This window comes from Mugil cephalus, chromosome 4 (genome assembly GCF_022458985.1).
Source record: "Mugil cephalus isolate CIBA_MC_2020 chromosome 4, CIBA_Mcephalus_1.1, whole genome shotgun sequence".
NCBI lineage: Eukaryota > Metazoa > Chordata > Actinopteri > Mugiliformes > Mugilidae > Mugil > Mugil cephalus.
The window spans coordinates 12193943-12219270 of NC_061773.1; the positions used below are offsets into that span (position 1 = coordinate 12193943).

The 25328-nt window shown below is 41.3% G+C and overlaps 1 protein-coding gene across 4 annotated transcripts; it reads right to left on the reverse strand.

Annotated features, from left to right (window-relative positions):
• Positions 1–570: 570 nt before the first annotated feature.
• Positions 571–25263, reverse strand: LOC125006276 (immunoglobulin-like and fibronectin type III domain-containing protein 1). 4 transcript variants are annotated; one of them, XM_047582191.1, is made up of 26 exons: positions 25095–25263; positions 20659–20742; positions 19474–19509; positions 14164–14283; positions 13448–13590; positions 13248–13347; positions 13092–13136; positions 11847–11880; positions 11547–11730; positions 11312–11425; positions 11065–11233; positions 10629–10901; positions 9464–10495; positions 8190–8291; positions 5585–5709; positions 5358–5499; positions 4931–5224; positions 4483–4779; positions 4119–4298; positions 3889–4017; positions 3490–3798; positions 3107–3192; positions 2825–3017; positions 2412–2708; positions 1275–1601; positions 571–1176 (listed from the first exon to the last, which is right to left on the reverse strand). In XM_047582191.1, the coding sequence occupies exons 2-26, from the start codon at positions 20705–20707 to the stop codon at positions 1172–1174; spliced, it is 4785 nt and encodes a 1594-aa protein (XP_047438147.1). In that variant the 5' UTR covers positions 20708–20742; positions 25095–25263; the 3' UTR covers positions 571–1171. The 4 variants fall into 4 exon arrangements, with proteins under 4 accessions (XP_047438147.1, XP_047438148.1, XP_047438150.1 ...); XM_047582192.1 differs by lacking the exon at positions 19474–19509; XM_047582195.1 differs by lacking the exon at positions 571–1176 and having other exon boundaries at positions 1416–1603; positions 2413–2708.
• Positions 25264–25328: the final 65 nt, after the last annotated feature.

A 25328-nucleotide genomic window follows, 5' to 3' on the forward strand; every position in this document is an offset into this window, starting at 1 on the left:
AATCTGTCAGTTTTTGCAAATGCTGTTTATTTAGTCCGACACTGCCCTGGTCATATGTGATAAACCTCTGTGATATCAGAATACTTATCAGAATACTAACGAGACACCGTTTAGTCTAATGTTTTTTTAGACTGAACCCTAACAGGAAAAAAGAGCATTTATTCCCACAGCTCTCTTTGAAACTGAGAAGTGTGACCCTGCACCCGTCACTCATGGTTTTGCTCAGGGTGCAAATGTTGACCTGCTCTTCTTCAGTGACTCTAAACTTGGAATGATGTTTGACCCCCCACCCGAAAAAATATGCTCAGAGACGTAATACAAGAAGACGGGGCATAAATTATTCACATAAACCTGCATGAGCCTGAACAAGTGGTGTTAATTTTGACACTTGCCAGCTATGCCAAGGCTTGACTCATATATGTGATACTTATTTTTTATTTGCTTATTTATTTATTTATTTTTTTTGGTGAAGCAATATTCATCGTTATTCATTCATCAGTCTTTATACTATGTCTGTTAATTGTCGCACAGGACAGCAATTTTTCTATTTAAAAAAACAAATCATCATAATGCAGTATGAAATATTTATTTACACCAAACCCACACACATTTTCATATCAGTACATAGAACAATCAATACATGTAAGAGACCAGAAAAGTTTATTTAGTTTGATGGGGGAGATTATAAATCCACAATTAAGAATAAACTATGATTTCGAACTAAGAAACTCTAAACGTAGGAAGGTACCTGGCAAATGATTTAAAGACACGACTGCTTTAGGCTAATACCTTTAACGCATTTAAACTCAATAAAACACTGCTATACATAGCTTTGTTGTTTAGCATGCATGTGATTATAGTTCAAATAAAACGTGCACCATAGTATTTTTAAGGTTCCATTTAACTGATCGAATTGCACAATTAAAATCAAAACAAACAACACGTGATGGGTACTGTAGGGTCAGCAGCATTTGTAGGAGCTGTAGGTGTCATTGTGACTCATAAATTATTCATAATAATAATAACAACACTAATAATAAATGCTAGCCTTTATGAGAATATGCAGGTAAAATAGTTGATAGTGATATTAAAACACATTTGCACACAGTGTGAATTAATGGCAGCCTTTATTATCCTAGGGTTTGTTGTTCATCACGGACCATTTGATTGTTTATTCTGGAAAGAAAAGAGGCAGACATTAGTTTCAGATTTTTAATGCTACTGAATAATATACATCATGTGTGGAAACCATAGCAAAAAGATTATAGACTTACCTCTCACTGTGAGTTTAGTGGCGCTCTCTGCCCTGCCCAGAGCGTTCTCTGCGACGATCTTGTACTCCCCGGTGTCTTTAGGTCCGACCCTCAGTATGAGCATAGAGCAGACTCCACAGGTGTTGGAGATGTAGTAGTTGGTGTTGGTATTCAGGCTGATATTGTTGCGCAGCCATGTCACATGAGGTGTCGGATCCCCTTTTACAGCGCAGCTCATGTAGCACTCATACCCCTGAGGGGCGGTGTGCATTTTCAGTGGGACGAGGAATTTGGGAGGACACTGCAGATTACAAGGCTTCGATTCTGGAATATTCACAGTGAACTTTTCTGGAAGAGAGCAGATATTGCATCAAATAAGATGTGTTCAAGTGTGGGATCACTGTGTTGCTCTTTCTCTGCAAGAGCTCCTTGTATTCATGCAGCAAAGTAGCGTCTAAGTGCGAGAAGATAAGATAAGATAAGATTTATTCGTCACATGTGCAGTTATACATAGTACAATGCACTGTGAAATGTACTGTTGTACATGCAGACAGTAGTAAAATACTACAGTAGAAAGGCATCAATGTATAACTGAGAAAAAATATAAATCAAATAAAATATAAACTGTAAACTTAAAAGTGATAGCTCATATATACATTAATTTATAATATTTGAAAGCAGCTGTGTGAATAAAGTGCAAATCCTAACATATTCTGGAGTTTAAGCCATAATCAGATGGTGATCAAATCAAACCCGGCATATATTAGCCAAATTAACTAGATGAATATCAGCAGGACATAATAAAAAATCTACTTGTACTAGGGACAAAATGAGGGTTTTACTTGAGAGCCACCAAAATGTGTACCTGCATTTGTTGCATTTTTTCTGTGTATTTCCACAGTCAAAGCATTGCAGAACATTTTAAATGAATCCAGAAACATTACTGTACATAGTCTCAGCACACTACCCTATAACATCAGCCAAGAAGCCAATATCATATTTGAATAGTCATCAAATATATATGTGATATAAAAGGGCAATGATAATTCAGCTTTGATTTGTAGTCTTGGTGCTTTTTCAAAATTATAAAATTCATTTAAGTGCTGTTTTTGCTTAAAGCTGTGGCTTGGCAAATAAACCGAATGCACATTTAAATACCTTTTTTGGAAGTAATGAGCCACTTGGCAGACTCGGAGGGTTTGGAGGAGCCCATGTCGTTCTTTGCGTAGACTCTGAACTGGTATTCTCTTCCCGGCATGATGTTGCAAGCTGTGAATTTATTGTTGAAGATTCGATCTGCGACCGTGTGCCACGTCCTTTTGTTTGAGTCGCGCTTCATCACCATGTAGTGCAGCCTATCGTCACGTTTCTCGTCTGGAGATGGGGCCCATGAAACGGTCACGGTGCCAGGCACGTTTTCATCAAGCTCCACGGGACCTGGAGGCTTAGGCTCATCTAGAGTTCAAATACAATCGTTTTCGTTGTTTTTGATATCTGCATTACGTTGAATAGTCGTCAAGCATTTTCACAGGAACAATATATTGCAGTATTACACCGAATACCCAACTCACCCGTGACTCTGATTTCAATGCTGAATGTTTCTTGGCCAACGATGTTCTTGACAACGATCGTGTAGATCCCAGTGTCTGAGCGCTCAGCAGAAGTAATCAGAAGCTGGGAAGCTGCTTCCGCATTACTGATGGTCACTTTTTTGGGCACTGGTGATCCATCTTTCAGCCAGGTTACGTCTGGCCAAGGGGAGGCCTACAGAGAATACAGAATTAAAGTTTTCACTTGCAAGAAAGTGACTGGCAAATATGCGTTAACATGGATTGAAGATTTTACCAAATTACCTCAAAGTTGATATTCAATCGTGCAGAATTTCCGGCTCTGACCACCATGAAACTCTTGATTTTGGCATCTGTGAATCGTGGCCTCACTATATAAGCAGGAGGATGGAAAGTTAGAGTAGAGAAATACATCACCATCACTCAATCATTATCGATTTTAATGTAGTGGTCATACATTTTATTTCCTCTGGATTAGCATTTATTACTGGCCAAAGTGTATCTGTACCAACGTGATTCAACCACAGACACCAACACATTGATTTTCTGTGTGTGTTGGCTGCAAATGATTGCAGTTACATGCTGTTTGCGCCGCATGTTTGATTATATTGTTGGAGTCCTTGTAATCCCAACGTTAAAAACAGCAGTTTTTAAGTGCATTTTCTTACCAGGTGGGGGCATGGCGAGGATGTAATTATCCAGTTCCTGTGGCTCTCCCTCTCCTCCATCATTAACAGCAATGACTCTCACCCAGTACATGCCCATTGACTTCATGCCTTTGACTGTGTAGAAAGTCAAAGTTATTGCGTTGGTGTTGCAGCGATCCCAGTCTGTGTTTTCCGCGGGCCTGATCTCCACAAAATATCCCTTGGCTTCATCTTCAACCTCCTTAACATCCTTGGGCTTGGTCCAAGACAGGGACAGGGTTGTGTAGGTAGAATCTGTCACTTTCAAGTCAATGACTTTACCAGGTGGCTCTGTAATTTAAAGTCAGTCGTTATTTATTCATTTTGTTTTTTTACACCACTGTTTCATACAGCCTAAAAATTGCTGCTCTTTCCACCTACTTTTAGGGTCTCTGGCAAACACAAACTCAGACGGCGTGCTGAATTCCCCGGCTCCAGAGTTGTTGATTGCAGACACACGGAATTCATACTCCATTCCCTCAACCACATCTTTCACGCCAAAACTTTTGCCTGCATGGAAAGTGGGAATTAAAGCACACATCCTCACATCGTGCGTTTTCAAGCTGTCACAACATAATCAAACGGAAGTAACAGACGGACAATCACGTGACCTTTGATCATCTCATTGGGTGGGTTGACGGGGCCCCACAGGTTGCTGCCCTTCTTGCGCTTCTCCATGTTGTATCCCAGAATATTGGTTCCTCCGGTATCAGCAGGAGGAGACCAGGTGAGGTTGATGCAGTTCTTGAAGGCAGTCACAACCTTTGGTGCTGACGGAGGTCCAGGGTATGCTGTGTACAGAAAAGACTTGGATTGTTATAATAATATATAATGTTGGAAAAGTTCATCTCAATCAACTTCTGTCTCAAAACTTCTTAATTCTGAACTCTGCCTCTATTTTCTTGAAGGTCATCCCTTTTACTTAAATTTTTTAAGATGACAACATTTCAGTCATTTTTTGTTGTGAGCTCTCACCTTTTGTACCAGCTTGAATGTCCTCCGTCTCCATCAGCTCACTGGTGCCCATTTCTGTCTCCACTCTGATGCGGTAGCAGTACCTCCTGCCGTGGTCCACATCAGTGTCCTTGTATTTGGCATTTGGACCAATGGGCCCCACCTTTTTCCAGGTGTTGCGGCCGACTTGTTGTCGTTCGAGGATGTAGTTTCCTATCTTGCAGCCACCGCTGTCTTTGGGTGGTCTCCACTTGAATTCAATTCCAGAGGAGGAGGCTTCAACAATCTCCAGAGGTCCCATTGGAGGAGTGGGTTTATCTGTCAGAAAACAAAGCACACAGAACATTCATTTGTACCTTGAATGTATAAAGTTAAACATATATATATATATTAAGTGTAATGTGTTCATTACTCACTGTGTAAATCCATACGAAACACAGGAGGTGAATTGTAGTTGTCGATTACTCACCCAGTACAATAAGCTGGCTGAGGGCCTCAATGGTGCCAAACTCATTTTTGAGTTTAATCTTGACTTCACCACTGTCTTTGCGCTGCAGCTTGGTCAGAAGCAAACGACTAGACCCTTCTGAGTGCTCTATCTTGATGTTGGACTCATCTGAAAGCTCCTCACCCTCAAGGTACCACTGAACCTTTATGGGTTCCCGTCCAATATAAGGCAGTTTGAAAGTAGCCTTGTGTCCCTTTTTCACAGTTACCGGAGTTTGAAATGCTACAAGTTCCTCATTGTCAAATCGGGGTGGATCTAAAAGAGATGAGACGTACAGATGTTTTCAGCACTGTTACGCTACCTTGTGATGTTCATTTGATAAACTTAGGAACACGTCATTTTTACTCTAACCTGCAGGCACTCGGTAATGAAGGCAAAACGTTTTTACCTTCAACAACAATCTGCGCCTCTGTCTTCCTCCCATCTGCTTCAAATTTATATGTTCCAGCGTACTCCTCTGTAACTTTGTGAATTTTCAGCCTGTGGAAAGTGCCGTCTTTTGAAATCGTCAGATCGTCAGATGATTTAATCTGGAAAAAAGACAAACAAATGTGCAAATGTACAAATATACGGTAAAAACCACTACATTTGTGCCTCATTGCTTCAGGCACTCACCTCTTCTCCATCTTTATACCAGATTCCAACACAGTCTTCGCTGCTCACTTTACACTCAATTTCTGCAGCTTCTCCAATAATGGCTTTGCAGTCAGAAAGCCCAGCATGAAAGTGGACTCCTGGATCTGAGGGTTTACCAACCAGTGAGTTAGTGAGTGTACATGGACCACAGCTTACCGTCTACATACGACGTGTTCTTTTTACTTCTTTCAAGATTTTGTAATTGTGATTTTACAATTACAGTGATTTGATGCATCCACGTAGTGTGTGCGTGAATGCATGGTCTACTCACTTGTATGTAATCCAAGTGTGTACACACTTACCTGACTTTTGAACCATCAGAAATGTGCATCTTCTTTCTACATTTCTGTGGATGTCATGCGTTTTCTAATTTAGTCATAAAATACGTCAGAAAATGTCATATTCGAAGTGACTGAAATCCGAGTCTGTAAGGGATTTAAGAAGAGCACATTTTGCATGTATTAGAAAAGGGATGAAGACCTCTTCTGTCAGTGTGTAGCTCAGTTGTCCTGTTTGCGAGAGAGGACTTCTTCAATATTACAGTTGAACTCGTGGCACAGCTCATAAGAATGTCTTCGATTCATTTCCCTCTTTTCACTTTAAACGTGAAACAAAGACAGAATCTTAAGATACAGAATGTCCCACTTGGGACTGACATTTCCTTGGTTAGTGGAAGAACTTTTCATTCAGTCTGATGGGAATTCAGTCTTGAGTGAAATGAAGAAGCTGGTCTAGAGCATTGTCATCCTCCAAGGTCAGCTCAAGTTGTCTTCCGTCTTCCAGGTATGTAAGAGTGTGTCTGCGCACAAGTGTTTCAGTTGTATCAACTTTGTGATAAGATTCTGCAGTTGCTCATTTAAATAATTGACCTCAATGCACCGACTCATCCTGAACTAAGTACTTAAAAATGCAAGCAAGAATGTTAACACAGGTGCGCACAAAGCACAGATGCACACAAACATACACACACACACACACGCTGTCTTTAGGTACATAAGAGACAAGGGTAGACACAAACAGTAAATAGTCTGCTGATATCCAACCTGTAGGTCAAAGAAATGATATAACCATTAAATAATAAACTATCGCAACAAGTGAGGAAATAATTATACTGTGTGCTATGCACAAAAAACATTGGTGCATGAAATATGATTAGCATATGCTAAAGGCACACTCGAGGGTTGAAGCCACATTGTGATCAATCTAAAGGGCCATTTAACCCATTAGAGATCAAATGTATCCATCCGCTCAGTGGTCACACATTTCTGCTCTTAACCCTCAAACCACTGTAAAGTCATCTACTCATTAAATGACTTTGTGCAGCGACAGTGGCTCCCATGCAGAAGTTAATGCAGCGCCCGCATCTTACCACTAACTGTCTCCTCGATCAATGGGCCTTGTCGTGCACGGCCTGAACGTCTGCCAGCTGCTGCTGGCCCACCACCATGTGCACTCTCACCATTTTCAGGAGATTCATCACTGCCTGCTGCTGGCCCGTTGCCATTATCACCCCTGGCATCGCTTGCTTCTCTGTCTTTTTCTTTTCAGTTTTAGGGGATATCATCGTAATTACCATCAGTCCAATGTTTCTCATTTTCTCTTGGATAGGCCTTACAAATAACATTAATGAAAACAGTAACAATAACAATTAAAATGTAAACGTGGAGCATGAAAACAACAGCAAAAGCGGCAACAGCGATAACAAACTTAAGCACAGAAGAAAAGGGTCGTGGAAAAGTGGATATCCAACGTTCATCTGGTAAGTATCATGAAAGCGGGTTGCTTCTCTCAGAATAAACGAGGAAGACAAATCAGGTTCATAAATACAAGTGTTGGCTAGTCACCTTTTCCATTTACCCTCTACATAAGAAACGTATACATGTTATTAATAAGAGCATGAAGACAAACGTGTCTACAGACATGAAAGCAAACGCCTTACGCACAAAACACAACTCTAGTACAGACACATGTATGTTTAGTAATAGTAAATGATTAGATTGAAGATACTGCAACATTTCGCATAGCATGACGCTATACTACTGGGTTTCTAACATGTGGCTCAAAAAACCAACCACATAAAGAAATGTAATCATAGAATTGTGTTATATTAGTTAAGAATGCTGTAACTATTATTAGAGTATTCCCTAAATTTAGAAGCTAGTTAATACGTTAATTCTTAAAGCCCCTGGTTTTCCGTTATTTGCAGGTTGAAAACCGTATTATCTGTTAATGTAGGTCTAGCAACTGCAAGGATTTCCAAGAAATAATACTAATCCACAACTCTCAACTCATGTCACCCATTGCCGATCAAGTTCTGTCAATGAGGTTGACAAGACGTTTCTGTAGTGTGTCTTGAAAGCCACACACTTTGAGGTAATTGTGCAGCTGGCGCAGCAGAGCAGTGAAGAGCTTCATACAGTGTCAGTGGTTTAATTTGGTCAGTGTTTTACACAGTTCTTGTTAGTGAAGCTAAAGCACCGAAATTAGCAAGTGTTTAGAGTAGTGATGTCAAAGTCATTTTCAATCCCGATGACTTCAATAGTCAGTAAACTCTTTGCAGAATGCCATCTTTGACAACTCTTACCAACAACGGGTTCTTCAACCTCCACAATTTTCTTTTTTTGACGTCTTCTTTTTTTTCCGGATTCACCTTGTTCATCTGTAGCTCCCTCCTGATCGTCATCTCCTATTAGTACACAATAAATAGCAGTTTTTTACAGAATTGACTTCATTAAATCCATCCTCCTGTTGATTAAAGATATTGATTAAAAATTACAGACAAGAGCTAACATAAAAAAGTATGTCAAGTGTAGCCTGAAATTCTGACTACTATCAAAATACACAGCCTGGCCAAAAAAAAAAAAAGTACACCACACACTCTAATATTTCGTTGGACCGCCTTTAGCTTTGATTACAGCAGCATTCACTGTGGCATTCTTTGCAATAAGCATCTGCAATGTCTCACGATTTATTTCCATCCAGCGTTGCATTAATTTTTCACTAAGGTCTTGTATTGATGATGGGAGAGCCTGAACACTGAGCAAAGCATTGTCCAGCACATCCCAGGTATGGACTCTGTGGTGGCCTATCCATGTGTGAAAATGATGTCTTCATACTCCTTGATCCTCTTTTTAGTAGCCTGATGAATCCTGGCATTGTCATCTTGAAATATGTGTCATCAGGAAAGAAAAAATCCATTGATGGAATAACCTGGTCATTCAGTAAATACAGGTAGTCAGCTGACCTCATTCTTTGGGCATAATGTTGCTGGACCTTGACCTGAGCAACTGTCGCAACCCCAGATCGCAGTACTACGTCCACAGGCTGGTACAGTAAGCACTTCACATGATGGATGCATCACTTCATCTGCCTCTCTTCTTACCCTGATTCCCCCATCACTCTGTAACAGGGTAAATCTGGACTCATCAGAGCACATGACCTTCTTCCATTGCTCCAGAGTCCAATCTTTATGCTCCCTAACAATGAAGCCTTTTTTCATGACTGCAAATCTTCATTGAAGACTTTCAGTTTTTAATTAATGTGTTCGACAGTTCTTAACCCAGTTTTCGTAGTTTCTGCTTCAGTCTCCTTAGATGTTTCCTCTGCTTGATGCATGCCAGTGATCTGAACCTTCTCAAACCGACTAACAAATTTTCCACAACCATGGGATGTGTCTTTCAACAAGGTTGTTTTAGAAATGAGAAGCAGTTATAAGCTGAAAAATCAGCCATTCAGTAATTATCCAATAGGAGGCTCATACCTATTTAGTTAAATCCAGATTGTGACCTTTTTTTTGGCCAGGCAGTGTACAAGAACATTTATAAAAAATTAAAACATTCGCATGGACAAATTTCTTACCTATCAGTGTGTCCGCTCCAAGTTCACCATCTCTCACTTTTTTCCTACGTCTTCCTCCTTTTCCTCCTTTTCCTCCTTTTCCTCCTTCTCCTCCTTCTCCTCCTTCTCCCTCAAATTCTTCATCAGAATATTCAAATGAATCGTAGTCGTCTTCTCCAAAACCTTCACCCCCTCCAGCTCCAGCTCCGCCTTTTCCAGCTCCTCCTCCTCCAGCACCATCTGCACCACCAGCACCACCAACACCACTGGCTCCTCCAACACCACCACCAGCACCGGCGCCTCCAGCACCACCTGCACCACCAGCAACACCGGCCCCTCCAGCACCACCAGCACCACTGACGCCTCCAGCACCACCAGCACCACCGGCACCACCGGCACCACCGGCCCCTCCAGCACCACCAGCACCACCGACCCCTCCAGCAACGCCAGCACCTCCGGCCCCTCCAGCAACACCAGCACCACCGGCCCCTCCAGCAACACCAGCACCACCGGCCCCTCCAGCCACACCAGCACCACCGGCGCCACCTGTACCACCAGCACCACCGCCGGCTCCTACGCCACCGGCACCACCGGCGCCTCCTGCACCACCGGCACCACCGGCCCCTCCTGCACCACCGGCCCCTCCAGCAACACCTGTACCAGCACCACCGCCTCCAGCACCACCAGCACCACCTGCAGCGGAGCCTGTCCCAGCAGCATCACCAGCTCCTTTTTTCTTAGTTCTGCTTGCAGCTCCATCCTGGCCAGCTGCTGCCTTCCTTGCCCTTGATGCAGCCTTCTCCTCAGCATTAGCTGCAGCTTTGGCCTCAGCCTCTGCCTGTCTAGCTGCTTCTGCCTCACTTCGGGCAACTGCTTCTGCAGCTTCTCTCTCCGCTTGGGCTTTCTTGGCCTTTTCCAGTTTTTCTTCCATTTCTTTATTATATCTTTCTTGCTGTTGCTTTGCTATTTTTAACAGCTCTTCATCGCTGCCCCCTCCGGCCATGGTGGTTTTGCGAGCTGCCTTCTTGCCCTTATTGGCAGGATCTTTGTCAGCTATGAAAGAAGGTGAAAGTGAGGTTAAGTGCGAGGATAAAATATTTGTACGATATATGATATTTATGCAGCTGCCATTCATAAGATCATAAGCCATAAAGATGGCAAAACAGGAAAATAGTCATTTTCTCACCTTCAACTACAAGCCACGCATTGCAAGACTTGATTCCTGCCACAGCAGCGTAGATACCGGCATCCAGTGGCTTACAGTCCCGCACAATCAACTTGTGAATGAGCTTATCTTCAGATACGGTAATTTCATGTTTGTCACTATTGGACAGCGGAGCACTTTTGCCAAACCACTTGACCTCACTCAGTGGGGCAGTTAGTACGCACTGAAAGAGAGCATCCTCGCGTTCTTCTGCCTTGACCTCTTGTAATTTCACAGCAAAGTCGACTTCAGGCACTACAGAAAAGACACAGAAAGAAGGCACACTCTAACTTCTTTCATTACTTATAGCTGACTTATCTCATCATGTACATTCAGTTACAGTTACGACAAATGTCAGTATCAAAACAAGCCAATTTATCGCTAGTCCTTGGAATGACACTTGGAATTGAAGATCTACCTTTAAAATCTGTAGAGAATACATTGACACCCTCTACATCCACTGAGTAGAGTCCGGCGTCTTCTGCACCCAGTTTTTTAATTGTGAACACGTATTTTTTGCCAACTTGTTTCAAATTGTGCTTCATATCTTCTGTGGCTTCTTTTGTGAAAGGAACCATGACACCATCCTGCAGGGTTAAGGTGCTTGTTAATATTTAAATAGCAGACTTTAAAATGTATGCTAGCGCAAGTAGTTCAGCCCTCACCTTATAGAGGAAGATTTTGCTACTAGGATCCTTTAAGTCCATATCCAGCTCAATTGTTGCACAGTCGTCATCACTGACCTCGATGTGTTTTAGCGTACTGATGTGTGACACAAACTATGGCACAGATGAGGTGGTTAAAATACAAATCTTGGAGTGCATGCGCTAGAAAGACACCAGACATGAAGGCTAACCGAGGCACATGACTGAATCAAATGAAAATCAGAAGGTCGTGTACCTCAGCGATCTCCTGCTCTCGTTCTTTTTTCATGTCGTTAAGTTTCTTCAGCATGCCGCGGAAGTCTGTGATACCAAACTCAGCACAGATCCGCTCGTAGTCTTTCTTATCTGCACTGAGCAGAATTTCCCAGATCTTCTCCTCCGGTTCCATTGGCTTTACCTCACGCGTTCCATCGGTTTTACTGCACAGTGAAACAATACATTAAGCTTCAAAGTGAAAAAAACTAAAACAAATCTATGACATATAAAAGCAGCAGTTTACTTTAGCAGACAAGTATTTTACATTTTAATTACTCACCGTTTTTTTAGCATTTTCCTGTAGTCTGTTGTATCTGTGAAACCATAATGAAAAACTGTTTGCCTTTTACTGTAGCATTTACAAAAAAGCAGATTCCATTGATTCATGTCATTCAGACATTTATGACAAAATAATATAAAATTTCAGGAAGTTTCCTTCTGATACCCAAGACTGTATCACTTTTTTATCTGAAACATTATTGTACAGTGTCTCCAGGGCTCAGACCATAGACTGTACATAAATATGGACAACACGTCCCCATTTCCTTGCATTGGCAAAACTGACACTGTTTTCCCAGAGATACGGACAGGGCCATCTTGCAATTTTGGAACCAGAGTCTGCCTAGTACAGTCCAAGAGTGGAGCCATGACAATTTTTTTCCAACTTGGGATCAGTTCAAGGAATGGTTGGCATGGCAACTTGTAACGATCATAATTTAACTTTGGGTTTCTGTGTAGCTTCAACCAAAATGAAATCTCTCAGAAAAATTGACCTTTGAATATTATATATACATATTAGTACAGCTATCTAAAATGACTGAAACTATCCTTAAAAGAATATTTGACGTGTACTTTCATATTTTAATTTGGTCCATGTCCCATCCACTAACATGAAGGAGGTGGAGCTTATGAAGAGTACTGCGGCCAGTCAACAGGGGGAGCTCTACTCGCTTTGTCTTCTTCTTTGTCTTGAGGAGCAGTTCTATTCAGTTCTATGGCTCAGGCTAGAAAAAGCTAGAAGAAATAGCTGACATGCTGATCTTTCTTTTCAACCACAATATAACCACACAGCCACATCAACAGGATTCTGGGACCTGATCCTATTTTTTTTTTTTTTTCCCCATCACTTTAAAAAAAAAAGCCATCAATGTGTTACGTTTAAGCTCACAGTGACACTGTGCTGATGTGACAGATGCACCGTGACAGGCAGATTTTTCAAAATAATTCCAATTAATGAATAGAATGACAAGTTGGGATGAAAATGTATGTGTCAGAAAGAAACGAGCAGCATTGTCATTCAGAGTATTGATTGGATTTTATGGTGTGGCTGGGTTTGAGTCATATTTGTGTCTGACAAGGACAAGAACACTCCTTTCTTTCTTTTTCTCTTTTTTTTTTTAGGTAATCTTAAATATGTATCCCAGTATCCAACAAACACCAACAAAGTGCCTCAAAATATAACATTGCTTGATTAGTACACCACCATGTTTAAGAATTAAAAAAAAAAAACATATGAAAAACTCACCTTCAACTTGAATCTTTTGCAGTTCCTTGGTTTTAGAAAATCCAACTGTGAACGAACAATTAACAAAACTTTTTATACCTCAACAAACCTATACCAGCTCGTCATGACGGTATTTAATACGGCCATTATCGACCAGAGAATAAATGGAAACCCTACCCTCAATAACATTCAAGACAACGGGGCAAACAGCCCTTCCATATTCATTTGTTGCATAACACTTGTAGGTGTCAGCATCCTCAGGCGCGACCTTGGGGAACTAATGGGATGCAAACAGAGTTAATGTCACTTTTATTACCTTTGAATGCATGGTAAGTTCTTGCAATTACTGCATCAGTCGCACCTTGGATAACGCTTACCTCGAGGGTATGTTCATGAGACGCCTCATCGTACTTTTGCAGGCACACGTCAGGATGATAAACTATTTCTCCGTTTGCTCTGCCCCACGTCACAGTAGGTGTTGGGTTTCCCACTACGATGGCTTTAAAGACGGCCCATTTACCTGGATTGGATTGAATTGAGGATATTATCATTAGTGACAAATTTGTATCCGTTTCAAAAACAGGGTACATTTTCATACCTTTAAATCATGCATAATTTTGAAATCTTTTTTTTTTTATAAATCTTTACGTCACCATCGTAGTCAGTGACATAAGGTGGCCTGATGTAGTCAACCTGTCCCACGCTACTGGGATTTTATTATAGGTCGCCGTTCAGCCGGTACAGAGAAAAATAAAAAAAGCTCTGCATTTAACCACCAATCAGATCTATTTATAACAAACTCAGCCAAACAGTGCTCCGATGATGTGTATGACATCATCTGAGTATGATGTCACTGTTACACTTCTGTCCACATTATCGAATTCAGGCCTCCGAAAGGATTTGATATGCCATGCACTTATTTGCCCAGGGCTTATTTGTGGTCAGGGGAAGTTCCAGCAGCTTTTCAGTCTAGACTACAGAATCAACACACAACCATCTGGAGTATAGGCGTACACTATGCACTGCATACATGGATGCATTTGAGTGTGTATCCCTGCATAACCCTGCATAAGTCTGCTTGTCAAACACTTACCCTCTTGAATGGTCAGAGCGATGGGCTTTCGAGTGAAATCTGGAGTCGACATTTCCTCAGGAAGTTCCTCCAAAAACTGTGTTATCATGACACCGGGCACTTTCGACTTCTTCTTGATGCCTTATCAAATCAAATCAAAAGTAACAGTTAGACAAGCGTAATATTTCTAAAGGTCGTGATCTCTGAGGAGTCACCCCTGTAAAAGAAAGGATGCCTAAAGCAGTTCACTCCAAAATAAATACCCAGACAAGGTAAGCAGTCAATTTTAAACAAGGTCACAATCAAATATGTGGGTCAAGCTCTGAGGAAGGAGCATATTGTTATGTGAAAGTGCCACAATATCATATCAAAATAATATATAATAGAGGGCAAAATACCAAAGTACCTAGGTCATCTATAAAACACTGCTCAGTTGTTTGACCCTCCGGTTGGTATGTTAAACTTGCTTAAATAAAAAATTCCATTGCTCTATTTGCAAAAAAAGAAAAAGGGGGAGAAAAAAAAGAGTCAATTTACAATTCCACCTACTCTGCATCTCTAGTGTGTTGGCTTTGCTCTGACACTGCACCCTCGCAGTTTTTTTAACATCGAGCATGCATAATGGGAGATGCATACTGCGACTCGGAGGTCAACACAAGGGCATTTTTATATTTTTTATTTTTTTACAGTGACTCTATAATTCATGCCTGGACTTGGGTGAAACCGCTATTTGTTTTTATTAAGTAACTTTGCAGAAAAAAAATTAAATTCATGGAGCATTTTGACCACTGCATGGACCTGTTGAGGTGTTGTCACGGTGAGTGTTTAATCCCAGTGTAAGCATGCGCTCAAAATGACTGTATGTGTTGGAATTTCAAGCCCAATTGTTATTATATTAATAAACTCAGTATTTTTGCCATAAACATCGGTGTTTATGTTGCTGAAAACGTGAGTGGACACTTTGAGTAATGTTAATTAAAATATAAGTTCAAGTAATACAAGTTATATTTTGAATTTAAGTCAGTTGGTATCTGGCAACGTGTGTTAGGCCCTGTTCAGATCTGGTGTTAATATTCATCCTGGGTGATCGGGTCACAAGTGGGCTGCTCTCACCATGTTATAGTGTTAAATTACCTCAGACTATATGACTATGATTCAGTCATAGTTCTGTTCTGTATGTGCAGTAGAAAACGTGACAGGAAGCACATGCATCGAGTTATTTTTCTTTCTATTGATATATCTCTGCGCTGATGTTTGTTATTTTAAAGACTATCACAATTAGAATCTGAACCCTGTAAGGATCAATACACAGTGTAATGTCTCTACTGTGCTGTTTGCAGATGTGACAGTAACATCTCTGGTAATTAAACTAAATGAAGACAAATCACTTCACTCCACATGGCTCCTTTGCATACATCAACATGAACGCATCGCTAATTAACCAGAAGCAGATGTGTTGTTTTTTTTATGACTGAATTACACTTTGGCTACTATTATCTCACTTTTTATTCTAGTTTATACTTATTTATCTGTATAGTCACTTAACAGTTACAAAGACTCTCCCTGCTAATGGGTAAAGATCATTTAGGATACTTTTTATTCTTTTGATAGTAATAGCAGTTCTTGAATGAGGTAAATGTCTAAAACGTTCATGCACACTGCTGAGCCACCTCCACTTGTACTTAAAGCTTGTCAGTTGTGATCTGAATCACTCAGGACACTGTTTAGTACCAGGTCTGAACAGGGTGAAATACAGTGTAGAGATATGACTGAAACAACCCTGTTCGTTTGTGTGAAGTTTATTGCATTGTGTGGTCTTTAAAGAGCATCTGTAATTTACTAAAATATTATAATAACGCCTACATTCGTTTCTTTTTGTGAGCAACCAAGAGAGGGGAAGCGGGCTGTAAATGTTAAGGTACAATTTATGGGGAAAAAAAAACAAACAAACAAAAAAAAACAGCATATGCCCTCTGCTGTTACTGAATCTACAGGGTACAACCCAAACCTGCAGGGTCCAGTTTGGTTATGAAATGAGTTGTGTCTGCGGAATCAGGCGTCCGTGCACACCTTAGTGCTTTGCATACGTCCCAGCACCCCTGAGAGTGCCAATATGAACTAGCAACCTCGTGGAGGGCATCACTGAATGCTGATCGCGGGGGTATAGCTGGTCCAGAGATCCCTGGTCTTTAATTATTTTCAGTTGACATGAAAGACCTGTAATAGGCAGAATATTAACTATAGAATATGTGGTTTCAGAAAGAAGACATGAGCGGTGTGCCCCAGCATTTTGCAGTCTAAAGCATTAAAAGAGGTGAATTGCTTGCGGCAGGTGCTTCTGAACTGTACGTCCAGTATTACGTGGAGCAGAGCGGTGATAACATTACATGGGTTTTGCTGATGTTAACAAGCCGGATGTCCACACTGTGGAAATGTGAGGATGACATTATTAAAAGCAATGTGTTTGCATGGAAGTGCTAATTAGCCTGTGAATGTACATCAACAATTAGAACTGCATGTTTAAGCCAAGCATCGATGTCACGGCTCAGTCAGCCCAAAGTACTGAATATATTTGGCATAAATTTGGTGCAAAAAGATTCCTAAGGCCCCTGTTCTCTCAACCTGGAGAAGACTTGGCATGACTCGTTTGTGCTTGATGACAAGTGCTCATTTTCCTATCTTCATAGCTGTTATATTGCTGAGCATGTATGTGGCTGTTAAAAACCACTAAAACACAGATACCTGCACCTAAAAATAACTGCTACTGACGTAGCAATGTTGTGAAAGACTCCACTTTACATGCCAGCTTTAGTTTTATTTTGCTTGTGTAGCACATATAACGTAGTCCTTTCTTGTAGCTGGGTGTTATGGGGATGAATCGCTGGATTTCCTGACAAAGCAACAAGTGAAATTGTGCCGTTCATCAGAAATGAAAACAGCAGCTGGAACGTTGTTTCATGTTAATTATTTATTTTTCTTTTAATCCTTCTACTTATTTATTCATGCGCGTAGAGTGTGGTTTGTTCTGCACTAAATATATCTATGGAAATGCATCACAGGCTGGTATTAGAATGAACCAGACAGTATGTACTTTGTGCCTTTGTCACATAACGTTTACCCCGCGACACGACAGAAAAAAAACATACAAAAGATATTCATGGAAGTTTAAAAGTGTTCATTAAGACTTAACACGCCGCAGGTGAGTGCTGTTGCTCTGTCCTTTCATGTTTTTGTTTGATCTAGCTCTGTAAATGTATGTTTCGTCCAACTTGTATGAAGCTTTTTGGACTAACTTTTGTGTGTGAATGATGCTTTGTAAGTCCACTTGCCTTCCCCTGAGAACTGAACAAATGAACAAAATAATGAATGTGCATTCAGAAAGCTTTTCAAAACCAGCGTGAATCCTTAGCCATTTGTCAGTGTTGTACCTCTGGCAGAGGTTCAAAGTGTAGCTGGAAAACCCATAAACGCAGCGATGTTTTCACGCGGTAATGTTTCAGTGAATGTAGATGTGTCACTGGAGGGGTTTCTAGAAAGCAGGCTTAGTTAAAGTTTCTTAACCTGAAGTTCAGGGAAACTCAACAAACGCTCTCTTGCTGAGCTGTCTGACAAACCTCTTCATTTCCTCTCTCAAACTGTTCATGTCAAAGTGCGTATCGGAGCACATCATTCTGCTGAAAGTTTGGTCTGGATCAAAAGATGGAAATCCCAGCTGGATAGGAGCCTACTTTTACTAACATTTACTGCTCTTGTGATCTGTCAATCATCTGTTTAAGAATAGAAACAGTGTCTGACCTCACATTCAAGTATTAAATTCGTGTTCAGCTTAGAGTATACAGTCCATTTTATTATTAGAGATTATAAATATTTCAATTTATATGAGCATTTCTGAGAGAATATGATCGTAGTACGGCTGAAAAGAGTATAGATACAGATATAGATCCATTTAATCTTAATTTTCATCTCCAGTTTCTGCTGTCTGTCTCCTTTTTAGATGACAAATTGATGATTTTGCCTATGGCCTACTGATACTTTTACAGTATTTGGCAGTGGAGGGAAGGACATCCTGGGGTAAAATCACAAGCTGCTCAGATCATCCGTCTCCCAGTACTTAATCGTCAGCCAAATACTTTAGATCTCTCAGAAGTGAGGTTCAAAAAAAAAAAAAAAACCTCAGATTACCATGGACTAACCAAAGGGAATGAAACCTCAGAGAACGAGATCTTCAAGACTGCCACTTAACTCAAAAATTATTAAAATGGCGGATTAAACGGTATTTACTGCTTGACATGGTTCATCATGGCATTGGAGCTGGCAAGGATTTAAGATCGGTGTTTTTATCCTGCTTTCTTGAACGTACCCCTGGGCTACAGTCAATTAACTATTTACAGCAAAGATGTCACCTCTAGTTTCCATGTTTTAAACCGACTGAAGGGCTAGTTTAACATGCCATTCTATTAACAAGCCTGATACCTCAGAACACTGTGTGCTTGTGTTGTGATTATCAATCAGTAATTCTTACAGAATTACAAAAAAAAAAAAAATGAAAAAGACAGAGAGTTGAGTGAGGTTTAAGGGCTTCTAGGTGTCCCGGATGTCGTTCCAGGTGATTACCTTGAGACCTCTGTGTTCTCTGTGTCAACTTGACATAACATTGCTCTCTTAGCAATTGCATTTATCTGTTTCTCTCTGTGAGAGTTACACGTGGGCAGACATGCAAAGGTCAGAAATCTCAGGGTAATAAAGAAAGGTCAACTCCGAGGGTTGGCTCAGTTTGCCTCTGTGTTCATCATGTAAGAGTTCACCCGCTCATGTAATTAACTGGTAATCTTTTCACTGATACCAAATTCATGCGGTTTAGAGGTATAAACCTTCATTTACAAGTTAATTATGGTCAAGCTTGAAGATTTTTTGCGATTTTTAAGGGGGCACTCGGTTGGCCTGTCAGATTAGCTTAAATTCAGGAAAGATTCTGCCATCCCATAGAGACGTCCCTGTAGTGCAAGTTCATGTATTGCGACTGGCGTATTCTCCAGGGTGCATGTTCAAAACGTGGCATTTTCTTTTCCTTTGAATTACAAGCTAAACTGGACGCGTGGCAATCAACCACAGTGCCCTCTAGCAACAGCCTGTAGTATTCATGTGGAGGTTGGGGAAAATGTCACAATGAAATGCATCTCTTGTGACACTGAAAGTTGCATCATCCATTCTGGATGACACCTTTCAAGGGGTGATGAAGACCACGTCATACATGCAGCTCACCCAACATGGAGTCATGCATTTACAGGAGGTGAATCGTTGGTGTGATTCGGTTTTCCTTTTCTCGCATACCTTTGTCGTCTGGTTGAACTCCCTCAGAAGCGTCGACTTAACACGCAACATGACAGCGGGAGAGGGAACAGGACAGGTAAATATTAATCCTGACAAAAGCGCCATTGGCATGGTGGAACTTCGGCAGGATTATGGACACATGATCAACATAACACACCACAGTAATACAGTATATAACCCAGGAGTGGAAAACACACACACAGACGGAGCTAGAGCAGACCAGAGTATTCAGAGACACATCAAACAACACAAAACGGTTAGTCGTGGACGAAGTAAAATGATGTACACAATGTTAGTGATGTGGTGTTGGAGCTACAGATAAATAGTTGCGCTGCGCAACTGTCGATTAGCTTACACATTTTCTCATAGCAGACATCTCAGGATGATCCCTGCGCAGTGCTTGAGAGAAATTAGGTCCAAATGCTTGAAAATCAAGCAAATGAAACCTTCGTTTAGTCTTCAAGTAAAAAAAGCAGACCTTTTTTTTTTTTTTTTCAATTTTCTCTTCCGTCCCGGAGGCTTCGTGTTTGTTTAGCATTGATCCTCTATGATGAGTTCGTCTGTTCGATCAGCCTTGGTACCATCAGCTGCGCACCGGCGTCGTTTTCCCACAAGTGCTGTTGTTTTCGGTGATTGCCTCTGTGATGCCTCTGATCACTTCTTTGACCAGCATCCTTTTAAGAAGCCGGGGAATGAGATGGCCAGTGTCGCGACAAAAAGAAGTCGCGGCGTTCAAAGCGAAGTTGTTGCGGCTTTGTTTTTGCATACGAGAAAAACATCATTAAAGAGTAGCATCTTTTCCCCTGTCAACAAAGAAAATGAGAATCAAGGATGATAAGGCAAGGAGGTAATATCTCAATATTTATTTGGAACAGCTTGCGCTTAACACAAGAAGAAGCTGTGGCGATCGTCTCGTCAGAAATGTCCAGCAGTCTTCAGGAAAAAAAGAGTCTTTTTTTTTTTTATTCTCCAGACGAGACGCCGACATGTTATCTGACACGGCAGTTTTCCTGAGTGCTTTCTTGTCTTCTCGTTCTTGAGTGCAGCATCTCACGACTCCTTATTTTGTGCGAAGGTTGGTTGTATACTGGAGATCAAATGGATCCAGTTGGTCACCACTGCTAGGATTAGAGAAAATACAGGCAAGGACAGCCGCAATACCAACCTTTGACTGACTGCACTCACCCGCCTGCCCAGTGGCAGTTTGATCGGTCACCTTTGACCTCTTCCACATCTTGGTTTCCTCTTGAGCTGCTCCCTCAGAAGGCTCTGCAGCGGAAAAAGATGAAAGAAGAAACCTTTAGCACACCGTTCACGTGCATATCAAACAGAAATCACAGACACTGACTGACATTCTCCTCGGAGTTTGAGCTCTCAGTCGTTTCAACTTTGATATTGGTCGTGCTTTGATTCGCTCATTCTCTGTCTGAAAACTTAAGCAGATCCCGCTCAGAGGTCGTCAGACAGAAATATTTATAGCGTTTGGAGGATGTTCAGCAGATCTAAATCGCTCTGGTGGCGCTTGAGGAGACGCGCTGCCCCTCTCCACCAATGCAGTTACTCCAACTGGTCAGTAAGAGGCAGCAACCAGTGTCATTTACAGTTACCTCAATATATGGGATGAGTTCCTGTCGGAGGAATCCTTTGAATGCATGTGTTAATTAAGGAATATATTCTTTCCCACAGTGACACTGCTATGGCCTCCAAGTGCATATATTATGAGTAATTTATATTCAGGTATTCTAAAGTTGAGTTATTTTTAGGTGCAGGTATCGGTATGTATCGGTATTTAGTTTTTAGCAGCCACATACATGCTCAGCAATATAACAGCTATGAAGATAGGAAAAGGTTTTACTAAATAGTTTACCACTAACTTTATAGAAAGTACAAATAAAACCTGAATTAAATCTGAACTTGGTGTAGTATTAGTTACACAGATTCTTCCAAGAATCTCAGAGAACTTCCTATAATTTTGTGGATTCAGAGTGTTTCACTATCTTCTGCATTTTCATGATATCCCAGACTGATATCCGCAATCCAAACCATCTGTTGGAGGACTCCATGTTCTTCTTATTGAAGAACTTTATTTAGTGATGCTGGCTGTAAGTTTGGTTTTGTTGTGTTGGCTGGTATCCTGCAAATAACCCAATGTTTACATTTAATAGGGAAAACTACATCAGTATTAGGATACGAATTGTTTACGAGCTGAATTTGAACAACATTGTTCGTTTATAGCTGTTGTCCCTCGAACAAGTGACGATACAGAGTTAGAAGTGCACAGTGCAGAAATAAAAAAGAGCAGCAGCCTCTGTGCAACGTGCAGAGCTGAAGGTGATCCCAGATCTGCTTTCAGCCACTGTCCAGCGCTGCCTTATTTCAAGTAGTGGTGGGTTGTTGCATGGAGCAAGTACGGATGAAGGAACGATGACATTGAAAGTTATTCTATTGATTTATTTGCAGTTACACCCGTATTGACTCTATTTAATTTGTTTATTCAGTGCGAACAGTGCAGATTAATGCACACTTGGTACAAAGATATGACGTTGTGCAAATCAAATCACATTTCAGCGATGTGAAATGCAACGCTTGCACAGTACTATTTATTTTAAACTATATACTCCCATGACACTTGATGTAGTATGCTTATTTTCATTTCATTTTATTTTTTTAAACATGTATCAATAAAGATTGAAACCATTTCTCTTCTACGGTATGTGGCGTAATCATCAAGCCAACTACTGTGTAGGCTGGTGTGATTGACTTGTGGTGGTGAAATAGTTTTATTTTTATTTTTTCTTAGCTAAAGATAATAGAGTAAAAAAAAAACAGTGTAATGACATCAGGTTCATTGTGACTCCTATAACGATCGCTGCCTGATTCATGGGACACTTGTTCGACTGTTACATGAGTCACACAGAAATGAAAGGTCACATATCCGGCTTTATGTCATTACTATTTTTTGTTCTTGTAAAATTTGACCTAAAGACTCTCATGCTAAGAGGTCTTAACCTCCTCATTGGACAGGATTTAAAGTAGGTGTGGTTACAACTGATATTATTCTCATTATTACGTTCCAGCTCGACATAGATTTTACAGAAGATAATGCTGACCTGAAGAGGTGAGTGCTGCTTGAGTCCTGCTTTTAGTGTGGACAACATGCTTTTATATTAACCTGATTAACCTAACCGGATTACTGATGTGGATGTTTTTTCATCCTGATATCGCTTTGGTCATCATTCTAGATATTACACACGTTTGTGCAGCTCCTTTTGCATGAACAAAAAAAACAAATGTGCTTTTCAAACAGCATGTGTGTGCACCCTGCGATAACTCGTCTAAAAACTCCTCTAAGTGCCTGAAAATTGGCTGCAGCTTTGAAGATTTTCTCTACAACATCGAAATCCTCCTCTGGATTGGGGTTGTTTATGGAGAGATTATCACCTAAAACTTCTAATCTGCTCATCTGTGCTCATATATCATCATGTCATCATTCTAGATATTACACACGTTTGTGCAGCTCCTTTTGCATGAACAAAAAAAACAAATGTGCTTTTCAAACAGCATGTGTGTGCACCCTGCGATAACTCGTCTAAAAACTCCTCTAAGTGCCTGAAAATTGGCTGCAGCTTTGAAGATTTTCTCTACAACATCGAAATCCTCCTCTGGATTGGGGTTGTTTATGGAGAGATTATCACCTAAAACTTCTAATCTGCTCATCTGTGCTCATATACATAACGGTTGCTCATCTTAAGTGGCCAAGTCTTCTAAATGCTGAACTGTCTGCCTCCACGCTTAGTTTCACCCTTTGCTAAATGTTAAATATTTAACCTCCAATGTTGAATATTTACAGTCTGTCCCGACATCGCACTGAAAATAAAACCTGCCATCCTGGAAAGTAAGTGTATTTATTTTTAGTTGTACACATGCCGCAACATATGTTCGGAAAGGTTCTGGGCTCCAGCAGCGATGTCGGCCCTTGGTGTGTCTTGAAAAGGAACCACGCAACACATATGGTAAAAGCAAAACAGCTTGCAAGAGGAGACATCTTGGCAGGAGGATCTTTGCATTAACAGAAACCCGCGGCCCCGCCCCGCCCCTTCCGGACGAATAGTTTCACAGTTTTAGCTCATTGCATTTATAGTTTAATGTTTGGCTGCAGCTCTCGTCTGTTTTAATAAAAGCTGACTCGTGGGCGGGACGGCATTGTCGCCAGAATAGCTGTCGATGCGCGCTGCACATGTGCCTCCGTTACCAGCTGAGAGATTTCAGAGATTTGTGCTGCGGGCTGCGTTTCAGTAAATACTCTGTTGCTTTAAAAAATAAATTAAATCAAATCCATGCTTCCTAAACGCATTACATTTAACCACTATGTAGACAGACTGGCTGTCACTGCAGGCAACATGATGAGATTAAAATTAGAGATATCGAATGTTGGACCACTGCAGCAGAAAGAAAATACATCCAGCTTTTAACTGATGCCCGCCGTCTCGCCGGTTCCATATGCACCACGCTGTTGAACTGAATGAAAAATGAAATGTTTCAGCGTCGCACAACAACGCGAAGTGCTGTCTTTTAAACACATTTGAACAGAAGCTCCACGGCAAACAAACAGATCATGTCCAGAGTCTTAGCAGTGGATCTGCCCCCCCGCTGCAAATGACTGCACCAGTGATCACATACTCTGGAAATGGCACGCGGTAGCTTCTCAAATGTCCGTCAGTGCGTTTTTCCACACGTCACAGTTTGGAACCGGGCGTGCGTGACAGAAAAGGCCTTCAGCTGTGTTCCCTTGGTAGAGCAAGGCCCGACGACGGGGCCTTTTGGTGTCAAAGTAGAGCTAGTGCTGCTGTTGAAACGTCCCAGTGGTCATGCGGTCAGTCTGTAAGAGGGAGCTGACAAGTTGATGCGTAGACGTCATTCGTCACCGTGTGAGAAGTGCTCAGCTCGCAGCTCGTCGTGATTAGCCCGTTTCCTTCTTTTAAATATTTTCCATTCCGATCTATCGACTATATTGGATTAGTAAAGAAGTATAAAGTAGGCGCTCTCAGCCGTAGCTCTGTGTGTTTATTTCACCCGCTGCCTCCATGCAGCTCCCCGAGTCTCAGGTTACGCATTGATTTGATACCTTCATCTAAAGTTAGTCGTCGCCCAACAACCTCGCAGCTTTGACCATACTGCCGTGGTCCGGCTTCCCACATTTAATGCCGTGAAATTCAAACTGAGGAGCCTGCATGCCAGACTAAAGGGATTTCATGCGGCAGCACCGAATCTCTGTCCTCTATGTAACTTAATCCTTTACAGTGTTTAATGTATAGCGAAATAATTGATATGGTAGTGTACTCTGAAATTAGACCGCACACGAACTTCTATCTTCGGCAGTTCTGTTTCAGGACAAGAAGCTCGGATATCTCAAACAGAAGGATGTCTACACTGTTGCCTGTGCATGCACCTGTTAACAACGTACTGACATCTCTGTAGTGCAAACCACAGCAGTTGACATTGCATGTATTCAGGCTTTTGTTCACTGGTGCTGGTCTACAAGAATTATGTCCAAATAATCCGTCTCACATCTCTGCTTTGTATATTTTCCTCATACAGGCTTCATTTTGAGGACCACCTACCTGCTCACAGTCTTCAGTGCTCTCTCTTCCCTTTCAGACTGCAGTCTGGTCACGCTGTGCCTTCTCCTAATTTTTTCAATGTAATAGATCCTTCCAGCAGCGTGCAAGTCTGTGCTTGATGCTCCTCTACTGCCTACACCCAGTGACAGCCAAAAGCCGTTTAGGCTTTTCTGTATTTGTGGTCACTCCAAAGACATTGGAGGTTGAGTGGGCGGTGAATCGAGGCGGGTGGGG